The 14,428-nt window shown below is 31.3% G+C and overlaps 1 protein-coding gene across 2 annotated transcripts in view; it reads left to right on the forward strand.

The window, feature by feature from the left end:
* Positions 1-14,428, forward strand: part of LOC127728272 (collagen alpha-1(I) chain-like) — a 156,644-nt gene that overhangs the window by 55,850 nt on the left and 86,366 nt on the right. Inside the window, exons 32-35 of one of the 2 annotated variants that reach the window (XM_052235556.1) lie at positions 1,480-1,533; positions 10,324-10,377; positions 11,393-11,482; positions 12,636-12,689. In XM_052235556.1, the coding sequence (XP_052091516.1) occupies positions 1,480-1,533; positions 10,324-10,377; positions 11,393-11,482; positions 12,636-12,689 (252 nt within the window). The remainder of the gene's footprint in view (positions 1-1,479; positions 1,534-10,323; positions 10,378-11,392; positions 11,483-12,635; positions 12,690-14,428) is intronic. The other variant, XM_052235557.1, reaches the window with a different exon arrangement.

Here is a 14,428-nt window from a genome sequence, read left to right on the forward strand (position 1 = left end):
TAAAATATCTTGTTTCAAGTTTATTGCAAATTTTAACTTGACTTTCTGTTTCATATGAAGATAAAAAAAAATTAAACAACTAAATCAGGCACATATGTATATAAAAAAGCTTTGACCAATCTGAAACTTGTATTATAATGGTTTTTGTCTGGCCTTGACGGAGTCAAAAAGCGAGACATAGGTATGCTGTTTACGGCGTCAACAATGTATTAGTTTGTGATTAGGTCTAGTTCATGGTGATCCACTAGTGGTAGGTCAATGATATTTGGTATGCAGTTGTATTAGCATTGGCACATCTCATTACCATGGAGATTATTTGGCCCTGCCCCCTCAGTCAAGGTCTATTGACTTTGAAACTTTTCATAGTTTACATGTATTAGTTTGTGATTAGGTCAATTTATGGGGAACCACTAGTGGTAGGTCAATGGTATTTGGTATGCAGTTGTATTAGCATTGGCACATCTCATTACCATGGAGATTATTTGGTCCCGCCCCCTCAGTCAAGGTCTATTGACTTTGAAACTTTTCATAGTTAACATGTATTAGTTTGTGATAAGGTCAGTTTATGGGGAACCACTAGTGGTAGGTCAATGATATTTGGTATGCAGTTGTATAAACATTGGCATATCTCATTACCATGGAGATTATTTGGCTCCGCCCCCTTAGTCATGGTCTATAGACTTTGAAAATTTTGCTAAGTTAACATGTATTAGTTTGTGATTAGGTCAGTTCAAGGGGAACCATTAGTGGTAGGCCAATGTTAGTTTGTGTTCAGTTGTATAAGCATTAGCACATATCATTTCCATGGAGAATATTTGGCCACGCCCTGTCAGTCATGGTCTATTGACTTCGAAACTTTTGCTTAGTTTACATGTATTAGTTTGTGATTAGATCAGTTTAAGATGAACTGCTTATGTTAAGTCAATGATATTTGGTATGCAAATGTATTGGCATTTGCAAATATCGTTTCCATGGAGATTATATAGCCCCACCCCTGATCTTGATTCATTGACTTTGAAACTTTTACATAGTTTACAAGTTAATGTTTGTGTTTAGGTTTGTTTAAAGGGAACAACTTATAATAAGTCAGTGGTATTTGGTATGCAGTTGTATTAGCATTGGCACATCTCATTCCATGTACCTTCAGTCATGGTTCATTGACTTTGAATATTTGCATAACTTACATGTTAAAGTATTGCTATTTTTTTAATTTCAACGTTTGCATTATCAAAATTACAAAAAGGCGAGACATATCTCTGTGATAACAGTTTATTAATAATTAGTTGGTTCTAAAAAACAACAAAAAGTTTTCTACTGAAATTTGAAACCATTGTATTTTGTTATACTAAGATTACAGTATCTTTTTCAGAAATGATGTTATTTTTTACAATTTTTAAAAAATTGAGGTGAAAAGACTGTGTTTGTATTATTATATCTATTTAAAAAATAACGCTGACATGAAAAATATAAATATTTTAGGGAGCTTCAGGAGAACCAGGTGCTCCAGGAGATAGAGGCTCCCCAGGGAACCCTGTAAGTACTGGATTGATTATATTTGCTTTAAACTATAGAGGACAGCCATAAAGGCCAATTGAATTGCTTACATGCTAATTATTTGTAATTTAAGCACTAATTTTATTTCAATTTCTTGTGATATTTTGTTTTTGTCCTAGCCATGCTGGATGTATGTAATCACTACAGATTTTAAGATTAGGCAGAATTCTGAGTTGAAGACATATCATGAAACTAATGATGTGTTTTATAACTTGCAGAAAGTTTATATGTTACAGTGAATTTGTAAAATCCCTGGAATAATTAGTGATTTTGTAAAATCACTAATAGTTTCAGGAATTTTGTAAAATCAATGAAAATATTGCTAGGGATTTTGTTAAATCCCTGATTACAAATTTAAACTTGATATTAGAAATGTCAAGTTTAAATTTGTAATCAATGATTTTACAAAATCCCTAGCAATATTTTCTTAATACAAATAAACCAATGATTTTGAAATATATTTTTACATAATTAATACTAGTTAAAATCATTGTTCAGTGATTATGAATAATAGGCATATGAACTGATAATAAGACTACAATTTACTTATTTTTGCATGATAAGTTTGGGTGACATCTGTTACGCAATTGCCCTGCTTTTCAACAGGCACACATATTTTGTTCACATCTATTCTTTTCGGAACATCCACATTTTAAAAAACCTTGTCCATCACAAATGGAAGACAGTTTAACTGCTTGTCGAAAAGGTATGAAATTATCAATAGATACAGCTGACAGACTCAAAAACAAGGAATCAGTGGGTTCAAGCTGGTTTCTTGTGTATGACCCTTACAAAATGCCATGTTTGGTAACAAGACTATGTTGTACATGTCTTCAAGACATACATAATATTTGATATCTTCATCTGATGAATACCGTTTTTTTTTTACGATTTTGTTTACATCTCCACATTGAAGAACTTCATACATACATTAAACAAATATTTACTTTTAATTTGATTTGGATCTAAAGAGTGGAGAAAGTATAGAAATATAGATTCTACCACTGCATCGAGTGTGATACGATATTTATCCACTCGAGACAGTTAAATTATCAAATTTAAAACGCGAGGCTCGCCAAGCGTTTTAAATATTTAAAATTTAACTGTCGAGAGTGGATAAATATCGTATTACACGAGATTTGGTGGTGGAATCTGTTTCTCTAATGATTTTCAAACAATATGCAAGCAAACTTATTCCTTCTTTTTGAATGATCTGCAAAAAGATGTGTTCTTTCTATGTGACGTCATCAGGCATGGTCACCTTTTTTCATGCCGTCACAATAGGAAATTCAGAGGAAAGCAAGAAAATTCGACGTCATAATGGGATTGTAACCAATGAAGAACTGAGATCAAACGAACCACACGTTGATTAAATTTTTTTTATACAATGGGTGCAGAAAGGGATAAATTGACGAAGAATTAGAGAAACTTATTTAAAGTTTTATCACTTTGTGATAGAATACATGTATAAGACAGTATCTGAGATTTGACCAAAGTAAGAACAAAGTATTTTTATACGACTGCAAAAAATTTTTGTGGTCGTATATTGGTATGACGTTGGCGTCGTCGTCGTCGTCGTTGTCGTTGTCGTCGTCATCCGAAGACACATTGGTTTTCGCACTCTAACTTTAGTTTAAGTGAATGGATCTCTATGAAATTTTACCACAAGGTTCAATACCACAAAAGGAAGGTTGGGATTGATTTTGGGGGTTATGGTACCAACAGTAAAGGAATTAGGGGCCAAAAATAAGCATTTTTGTAACTTCCAGACATAACTTGTGTGTTAGTGTATGGATCTCTCTGACATTGTACCACAAGGTTCCATATCACAAAAGGAATGCTGGGATTGATTTTGGGGGTAATTGCCTCAAAATTTTAGGAATTAGGGGCCAAAAAAGGGGCAAAAAACAAGCATTTTTCTAGTTTCATGACAATAACTTGTGTGTAAGTGTATGGATCTTTCTGAAATTGTACTACAAGGTTCCATATCACAGAGGGAAAGCTGGAATTGAGTTTGGGGGTAATTGCCCTAAACGTTTAGGAATTTGGGGCGAAAAAGGGGTCAAAAAACACATTTTTCTAGTTTTCAGACAATAACTTGTGTTCAAGTGTATGTATCTCTCTGAAATTGTACTGCAAGGTACCATACCACAAAGGGAAGGCTGGGATTGAGTTTGGGGTGATGAATCATAAGGGGGTTCAAAAAATTTTGGGGGGGGGGATTTTTTTTCTTCATTTTTTTTCTTTTTTTCCTTTTTTTTTTTCTTTTAAAATTTTCCATTTTAAGTTGGTTATTTCTGATTTATATTTAAAAGCAAATAATAATGATATGGTAGGAGATACACACCAAACAGGATGTGTAAATTATTATATAATAAGTATTGTGCAATAGCAAGAAATTTTCAATTGCACTGTATTGCACAATAGCAAGAAATCTTCAATTGCACAGTATTGCGCAATATCAAGAAATCTTCAATTGCACAGTATTGCGCAATAGCAAGAAATATCCAATAGCACAATATTGCGCAATAGCAAGAAATTGTCAATTGTACAGTATTCGCAATAGCAAGAAATATTTAATTGCACAGTATTGTGCAAAAGAAGATACTTCGTATAAATTGCTTATTTCTTGACCAATTTCAATGGGGTTTTATTCTTGAATTCTTGGGGTTCTTTAATATGCTGAATCTAACTGTGTATTTATTTTTTGGATTTTGGGCCCAGTTTTTAAATTGGTCCACATTGAGGTCCAAAGGGTCCAAAATTAAACTTTGTTTGATTTCATCAAAAATTGAATTATTGGGGTTCTTTGATATGCCGAATCTAACCGTGTATTTAGATTCTTAATTTTTGGTTCCGTTTTCAAATTGGTCTACCTTAAGGTCCAAAGGGTCCAAAATTAAACTTAGTTTGATTTTAACAAAAATTGAATTCTAAGGGTTCTTTGATATGCTGAATCTAAACATGTATTTAGATTTTTGATTATGGGCCCAGTTTTCAAGTTGGTCCAAATCGGGGTCCAAAATTAAACTTTGTTTGATTTCAACAAAAATTGAATATATGGGGTTCTTTGATATGCTGAATCTAACCATGTATTTAGATTTTTGATTTTTGGGCCCCGTTTTTAAATTGGTCCACATTGAGGTCCAAAGGGTCCAAAATTAAACTTTGTTTGATTTCATCAAAAATTGAATTCTTGGGGTTCTTTGATATGCTGAATCTAACCATGTATTTAGATTTTAGATATTGGACCATAATAGGTGAATGTCCAATTTAAAATTTTTAAGTTCTTAGACCACATTCATTCTGTGTCAGAAACCTATGATGTGTCATGTCAAATATTTAATCATAATCTAGATGCAAAGCTGTATCAAGCTTGAATGGTGTGTCCATACTTGCCCCAACTGTTCAGGGTTCGACCTCTGCGGTCGTATCAAGCTGCGCCCTGCGGAGCATTTTATTACCTACATATATCTGTTGTCTTTTTATTTACTATTATTATTTTGTGAATATAAATGTCTTTTATAGGCTGCAAATTAATAATACAACACTAATTTGCACTTTTATTTATCAATTTTCATGTCACAATAAGATACTCTCTTCCTGATATTCATGTAATATTTGCCACTGGATCCCATAGCCTAAACCAATCAATTTCTTACTCTTTCCATGTGTGTTTTCTCCTCTCATAACTGCAATCACTCCAATTATATTTGATTTTAAAATTCGATACAATTCGTTTATACTTTTCAGTAATTACAGAAGCACTATATAATAAACTTTAACTTACTTTCGCAAAGAAATTATAAGAGATTATTATACCCCCCGCTTTAAAAAAGTGGGGGTATGCTGTTTTACCTCTGTCTGTCCATCAGTCCATCCGTCCGTCCCATGAATATTTTTGTCCCATCTTTCTCAGGAACTACATTACAAGGATTTCTGAAATTTGATTTCAGGGTTTATATAAATCAGTTATACCGTGTGATGCGTTTTCAGATTCATCACTCATCAACTTCCTGTTTACCGAACACTTGTATCATTTTACACATGATAGCCAAGTTGAAAATGTTCGTCACACTTTTCTCAGGAACTACAATACAAGGATTTTTGAAATTTGGTTTCAGGGTTTATATAAGTCAGCTATACTGTGTGATGCATTTTCAGATTCATCACTCAACAACTTCCTGTTTACCGAAATATTTTGGCTGGGGTATCATTAGTTAGCAGTAGCTCGCAGTTTCACTTGTTTTGTTTTCTTTCTGTGGCTTTTTAGCAATAAGTTTTGAAATTTCTTCATATTTTTCCCAGTTCCATAAGTTACATTTAAATTTTTTCCCTCAATCATTTGTGTGCAAGTTTGCTCTTGATTTAAAGACATATGTGCCTGAGCCATTTTCTCCAGTATGTCAGTTGTTTGATGAAAATTGCTCACCTAGTATTAATATAAAAGGCTAAATTAATCTCTAACTTGTTGAGTGTAACTGCTGTTGACTTTTTTTTAAAGAATTCTTTAATCAAAAACAACTATTTTGTTTTACAAATTCACTGAATTTAATCAGGGAATCTGTAAAAAAGATCTTAATTATTTCAGTGATTTTGTAAAATCCCTAGTCAAAATCAGGGATTTCATAAAATCCCTAATTTTACAAATTCACCATTTTAATAATCTACTGCCAGTTTTTGACATGTCATTTACCCTTTAATTAAGAAAAGAGAATTTCTAACAGCTGCTAGATTTTGGATATACAATTGTAAATAGTTCCTTTGTTAATAAAAATTTATAAAATATTACTTCTTATGAATTAGTTAGAAAAGGTAATATATCAAATTTAAGCAGCTGATATGAATTATTAAAGTATTTTATCAGTATTGTATGCTTGTGTAAGTAATTGAATACAATTTGGTAAAAGCTGTGTATTGATATCAATGTCAATTCCCACACTTTTTTCATATACATTTGTACTTTTATTCCTATTATTACTTTTTATCTACACTACATACAATTATTCTGTAAAATATGTGTCAATGATAAATAATGAAGGATTACTGAATCTGGCGTCATAGTGCAAATTTCCTTGCAATTATAACAAAAATTGCAAATTGGACATTTGAAACCCACTATTAAATTTTTCTGTTGTAAGCTATGTGGAAGTGAGATATTTCATTTCAGATTTTATTCCCAGAGTAATTTTAACAAAAGTTAAGTTTTACAAACCTTAAATTCTGATTTTAATTCACAGAAAAGTATTGATTTCTTAAAAAATTTGCCATAAGCTTCAGTTCTACAGATGACACAAAGGAGTGATAGCAAGCAAAATCTTTTTATCATTTTACCTTGAGACAATTTTCAATGAAACAAATCAAGATGCAATGCACCTTTTATGTTTGAAAAATTTTTGTCAATTTAGCAGTATATTTAAAATTGAACTTCATTAGATATAAGATCTTACAATATTTTCAGGGAATCAGTTAAACTAGTCTATACAGGAAATAAGTAAAATTTCCATTGTCTCCTTCGTTCGAAATTGATGGCAGTGAATCAAAACCACTTGAATAATTTTTTATCGTCCTAAATATATATTTTGCAGCACTCAATTGAGTTTTTGTTGACAAAACACATTTTGTCCCATACATCATTATACAGGGATGGGGTCGATTACTTTAAAAAGTAACTGATTAAATTACAATTACTTTGCTAATTTAATGTACCCCGTACAATTACACCTAAATTCAAATGTAATTGATTACATTAGATTACTTTTCTTTAACGTAATCATAATTTCTTTAGATTACTTATGATTACATTGTATACTGTGGTATTGAAAAAAACTTTTTTAACATTTGATCCTCACATGCATGGGGGTCTTGATGGAGTTTACAGAATAGAGAATAATAGCCCAAAAAATAATGAATAGAGAAAAATGATAAAGAATAGAGAATAATGGGTGCAAAGGAATAAAGAATAACTGTGAAAGTTAAAGAATTTTTAAAGAGTTTTTGGCAGGGTTGTTTGTTATTTAGTATAAACTAATTTTCTGAATGCTATATATATATATAAAAAAAAATTATGAAGAGAAATCCTTTAATTAGATAATAATCTATTTTAATTAAAAACTGATTACACAAATGAATCATGTACAGAATAATGAAATCATGTAATAACAAATAAATTTGATGGTAAAATGATTTTCATTTGAATTTTACAGAATAAGCATTATTTTGAAAGATAAAATAAAATTACCCAAAAAATTAAAGAATACAGAAATGAAGGACCCCCATCCAGACCCTTTCACATAAAAAAGCTAATCTTAGTTAAGAATTGAGTTTTTAATATTTTTAATATAAGCATGTTATTTATATAAAACTTAGAACAGGAGCTGTGTAATATTTGCATTGTTTTGATGACATAACTTTATTTGACAGATTTACTTGAATGTAAATATCTCTGTGCTTTCTCTGTTAAAGAAATAACATTGCTTTTTTAGTCCCCTATAGCTGAAGTCAAAGGGGACTTTAGGTTTGCACTCCGTCCGTCTGTCCGTCAGTCCGTCTGTCCATCCGTCAGTCCGGCAAATCAGCTTTCCACACTTTTTTTTCTTCTATCTTGAAGATATTGATTTAATATTTGGTATATAGTTTTATCATGACAAGTTATAGATCAAGTTCGACTTTTGTTCCAGTCTGATGATTTAGTCCAGAGTTATGGACCATAACTCTGGACCATATCTAATGTTAGAGTACTATGTTAAACCATATTTCTGTACAAAGGGAGATAACTCATTTTTTAAAAGACATTCTTTGTTAAATTATTTGAAGAATTTTTTGGCAGGGTTGTTTGTTATTTAGTATAAACTAATTTTCTGAATGCTATATATATATATATAAAAAAAAATTATGAAGAGAAATCCTTTAATTAGATAATAATCTATTTTTATTAATGTATATGTTTCAATACATTACATTGTGTAGATAAAAGTTGTTGACATTTTATAGATAAGTTACAAATCTATATTAGTTTGTGACAAATGAAAGAAAAAATATTTGGAACTATTGATTATATTTGATTATAATTTGAAAATAGATATACACTGACTGTATTGCATCATATCTTATTTTAGAGAACTATTAATCATATCTGATGTTTTTTTCATCATGCTTATAAGATATTGATTGATAATTGGTATATATATAGTTTTATCATGACAAGTTACAGATCAAGTTCAAATTTTTGTTTTGGTCAAATAATTTTGTGCAGAGTTATGGTCCTTGGACTTGAAAAATTCACGCATATAATCAGTTTTCCACACTGATTTTAGTCATGCTAGAAGATATTGACATGATATTTACTTTTTGTTTACACCATGACAAGTTATAGAACAAGTTAGCATTTTTTCCAGTATAATGAATTTTTATCCGAGAGGGGACTATGTATTGCCATGCAATACTCTCAGAATGCTTGTTTTTTTAAATTTTTTGCCAAAAACATATTTTTAATTGAAAAAAAAAGAAATTAACAAATAGTGACTATTTAATGATCTAGTAGCCTTTTGTCTGTGGGGACATAATTGACACTTGTATGTGTATTTACAGGTGTTAATCAATACTTCAAATTTTATGACAAACAATAGGTGAGCTGGGGTAATTAAAATGATTTATTTTGATTGGAATAATCTATGAATTTGTATGCAGTTTATTTTTTATTATATGCATGATTGTAAAATTTATATTTCTATACAAAAATATTAAGAAAACACACGATTAAACAATTATGGCTTTTTTTTAAATTAAAATTTAAAAAAAAAATTGTTGGTTCTAAATTCCATTATCATTTCAAGTTGACCATCAAAGTCAATATAAAGAGCAATAACCTTAACAGCTACCCAAGGGAACAACAAAGTATTTAAAAAGCAGACATCTTATATCGCAAAGACTCAATCTTAAAACTTTTGGAAAGGTAAATTCATGTGGTAAACTGTTAAAAAAGCCATACATCTACTCTCTACATCCCCTTAAGCAAGAGTATACTGAAACTAAAATTATTAAATAGTAAATAGGATCAATCATAGTGAACAATAGTTTGATGATTTTTATAATTTTTGTTTGTATATAAAAAAACAATTTTAATATATATAAAATTTGTAATCAGCAAGTAATTATATGAATGTAATCGAAAAGTAATCATGATTACAGCTGTTTTTGGCATTGTAATCAATTACATAATAATTATTTGTAATCAGAAAATGGATGATTACTGATTACATGTGATTGCTCTGCAAAATGTAATCGATTACAGCTGATAACGATTACTGATTACGATTACCCCATGCCTATGTCATCATATTGGAATCTGTAAAATGAGCAAAATGGAATGTTATACTAGTAATCTGCTGAAAACAACGTCATTGAGATTTCATGTCACAATCCAATTACGTTTGCTAATGAACAAAGGCCTTTAAGTGACCAACATGATGGATGACATGAGACTCCTGTTTGATGAATACCAGACCTCTTACAAGTTACTTTGATCCAGACAAAAACTGAATTATTTTTGTTATGAAATTTTCATGCTGATCCAAGTAAATAAATTTTGTTGAATGAAATTTAAAAATTTACAAAACGCACATTACAAACAGAACAGAATAAGGAGAAATCTTTAATTTTTTACATGTTATTAATTTATCAAGTTACTGACAGGGGAATTTTATTTCCTCATGTTTGCTTTTAATATAATGTAGCATACTGTAATACATGGACGTGTATTTATTACAGGGTCCACCAGGAGAAACTGGCGTACCAGGAAATACTGGAGAAAGAGGAGAGCAAGTAAGTTTGTTAGTTCCTCTATGGTAACACGAAACGTTGTTTTATCACTCCAGGAAAATCTTTTGAGCCATAAACAATATCTTTACCAAACCTGCTGTTATACTGTCCCATGGGGTGAGGAAAATTCTATGTATTTTGGGGTCAGGTTATTAGTTCAAAGGTCAAGGTCACAGCAGCTATTTATAGTTTGAAATTGAGGCAAATTTTGGTTTTATGGTGTTATCTTTTGAACCATATGTCCAACTTTTACCAAATTTGGTTCAATAGTACTCCATGATATGAAGAAGACCCTTTGATTTTTCGTTTAAAGGTCAAGGACACAGTAGAATATGAGAAAATTTTGGATTCAGGGTTATATCTTTTGAGCCATATGTCCAACATTCACCAAACTGAGAATGTTCTTTGGATTGAACAACAAACCTGCATTTTTTTGGTCCGTAGTTAAAAGGTCAATGTCATAATACCAATGGTAGAATTTTAGGTTTTATTTGTACCTCTGGCTAACAAATGTTATTACATTTTCCTAGAACAGACCAAAAAATTACTAAAAGAATATGTTGATTGTATATGAATGGAAGGCAAAATTAATTTAGTCCTACACTTGTGTACAAGGAATAAACAAGTAATGACTAGTAAAAAGTCAAATATGAACATACAAACTTGAAATGATTAAGAGAAATGTGTCTTGATTTCTCCTTGTATAGCTAGTCAGTTCCATTTCAATGGTGAAAATTAGTATCTCTGGTCTCTATATTGATGTTTTTCAAGATACATATACTGTACCATAAACTCATTAAGAAGGCTTCTTTTTTATACAAAAATTATAAGTGTGTATGCTTGGATCTTCATGACTTTATGTTTACATGTTGATGCTGACATTTGTTAGAGTACCACAAAAGTTCATGATCTGCAAAAATGTCTTGTTTATTTCTCTAATCATTCAAAAACAAAACTTCTGAAAAATAAATAAAGGAACAAATATTTAACTTTTCCAAACCATATGTTTGTTTTGTAGGGAAACTCTGGAGCACAAGGAGAAACTGGAGTGATGGGTCCTCCAGGCCCACCTGGTTTTCAAGGACCCAGAGGATATCCTGGACCACAGGTAAGTAAAGACATACTGTGAAAGTACTTTTATTCGTGGGGTACTAATTTTAGTGGTTTTCATGTAAAAAAATTGTTGTCCAAACCAAGACATGGAAAGATCTCCTGTAGGTTTGACTATATGGATACAGGCATATAATCTAGAGAAAACATCAAATATCAGCAAACGCACTATGAACTATATGCAGTGTCGTAACACCAGTGTAGCATGTACAACTTCAAATTTTTTATGCAACCTTTTTCTTTAAATGACATGTTTATGGCCCAATTAACACCTTTGAAGATCGTTAATCTGTTGATCATAACGATCTCGGGTTAATTAGTATCACCACTTCTGATTACACGTGTGCAACAATTAAAATGTTTACTTTGCAATTTCCTTCAATGAGACAATTTGTATTCAGAGATGAATCAGCTTATTTCTGAAAGCAACTATTTTATTAAAAATTTGATGAATGTTGTCAGAAATGAAAGACGATCATTCATTTAAGTGAAAATGAACACCATATGATTATTTTCATGAATCTTCGTTTCTGATGGGTTCAAATTCTTCACCCGAATGTTTTCTTTAGAAAACTAAAATCCTCGAATTTAAGAACCCACAAACAAGTAACTTTTGCTCAATCCACGAAAATTGATATCCACGAATAAAAGTAATTTCACGGTATATTATAGTCTCTATTAAAAGGAATCTCCTGGCATTACCTGCTAATATACCCTTGACCACAACCTAATATGGAAGTACAACGCAGTTCCTTCCCTGTCCACCTGGTATCAGGGGACACATTGAACTGCTATAAAAATGAAAAAAATCAGGTCTCTTTTCTTTATGGTCTTGAAAAGAAAGTTGTACTGAAGATGAGTTATCCTAACATTTTGGTATAAAATATTTCAGACACAGTTATTGATCAGGTTTGTTACTCTGTTTTTGACAAGAAAGTACCCTGATATTTTGAATAGGAAATAAATTTATATTCATAAATCTATACTGTCATTTAGATGGGGAAGTTCTTGCAAATTTTACTAAGATTATGTTTTAACTTTTAAAAAGGTTGAAGTCATAGTTACAGACATTACATTCTACATTATATACAATTTTCTATCATATGGTTATAAGTTAATGCTGAATTGAAATAAGTTTCTCCATTTTTCAGGGAAAAGATGGACCCCAAGGACCAACAGGACAAAGAGGAATAGTAGGGTCACCCGTAAGTAATTTAATGTCATTTTTTTATATTTATGTTTGCATTTATAAAAGCAAATTCTATGCTACCAACAAATAGGTTGAACAATTGGGTTTTAAATGACTACCAGTGTCATTGGGAAGTTTTGGTTATAGCTGGAAATAAAAAACATTCTATAAATAATATTTTGTTACTTGATGCATTTTTATACGACCGCAAAAATTAAAAATTTTTTGGTCGTATATTGGTATGACGTTGGCGTCGTCGTCGTCGTCGTCGTCGTCGTCCGGCGTCGTCCGGCGTCGTCCGAAGACACATTGGTTTTCGCACTCTAACTTTAGTTTAAGTGAATGGATCTCCATGAAATTTCACCATAAGGTTCAATACCACGAAAGGAAGGTTGGGATTGATTTTGGGGGTTATGGTACCAACAGTTAAGGAATTAGGGGCCAAAAAGGGGCCAAAAATAAGCATTTTTGTAACTTTCAGACAATAACTTGTGTGTAAGTGTATGAATCTCTCTGACATTGTACCACAAGGTTCCATATCACAAAGGGAAGGCTGTAATTGATTTTGGGGGTAATTGCCTCAAAATTTTAGGAATTAGGGGCCAAAAAAGGGGCAAAAAACAAGCATTTTTCTAGTTTCCAGACAATAACTTGTGTTCAAGTGTACGGATCTCTCTGAAATTGTACTGCAAGGTACCATACCACAAAGGGAAGGCTGGGATTGAGTTTGGGGGTGATGAATCATAAGGGGGGTTCAAAAAATTTGGGGGGGGGGGGATTTTTTTTTTTTTTTTTTTCTTTTTTTCCTTTTTTTTTTCTTTTAAAATTTTCCATTTTAAGTTGGTTATTTCTGATTTATATTTAAAAGCAAATAATAATGATATGGTAGGAGATACACACCAAACAGGATGTGTAAATTATTATATAATAAGTATTGTGCAATAGCAAGAAATTTTCAATTGCACAGTATTGCACAATAGCAAGAAATCTTCAATTGCGTAGTATTGCGCAATAGCAAGAAATCTTCAATTGCACAGTATTGCGCAATAGCAAGAAATATCCAATAGCACAATATTGCGCAATAGCAAGAAATTGTCAATTGTACAGTATTGCGCAATAGCAAGAAATATTCAATTGCACAGTATTATGCAAAAGAAGATACTTCGTATAAATTGCTTATTTCTTGATCAATTTCAATGGGGTTTTATTCTTGATTTCTTGGGGTTCTTTAATATGCTGAATCTAACCGTGTATTAAGTTTTTGGATTTTGGGCCCCGTTTTTAAATTGGTCCACATTGAGGTCCAAAGGGTCCAAAATTTAACTTTGTTTGATTTCATCAAAAATTGAATTATTGGGGTTCTTTGATATGCCGAATCTAACCGTGTATTTAGATTTTTAATTTTGGGTCCCGTTTTTTAAATTGGTCTACATTAAGGTCCAAAGGGTCCAAAATTAAACTTAGTTTGATTTTAACAAAAAATGAATTCTTGGGGTTCTTTGATATGCTGAATCTAAACATGTGTTTAGATTTTTGATTATGGGCCCAGTTTTCAAGTTGGTCCAAGTTGGGGTCCAAAATTAAACTTTGTTTGATTTCAACAAAAATTGAATATATGGGTTTTTTTGATATGCTGAATCTAAACATGTATTTAGATTTTAGATTTTTGGCCCAGTTTTCAAGTTGGTCCAAATTGGGGTCCAAAATTAAACTTTGTTTGATTTCAACAAAAATTGAATATATGGGGTTCTTTGA

This window comes from Mytilus californianus, unplaced genomic scaffold, assembly GCF_021869535.1.
Source record: "Mytilus californianus isolate M0D057914Y unplaced genomic scaffold, xbMytCali1.0.p SCAF_2, whole genome shotgun sequence".
NCBI classification, from domain to species: Eukaryota; Metazoa; Mollusca; class Bivalvia; order Mytilida; family Mytilidae; genus Mytilus; species Mytilus californianus.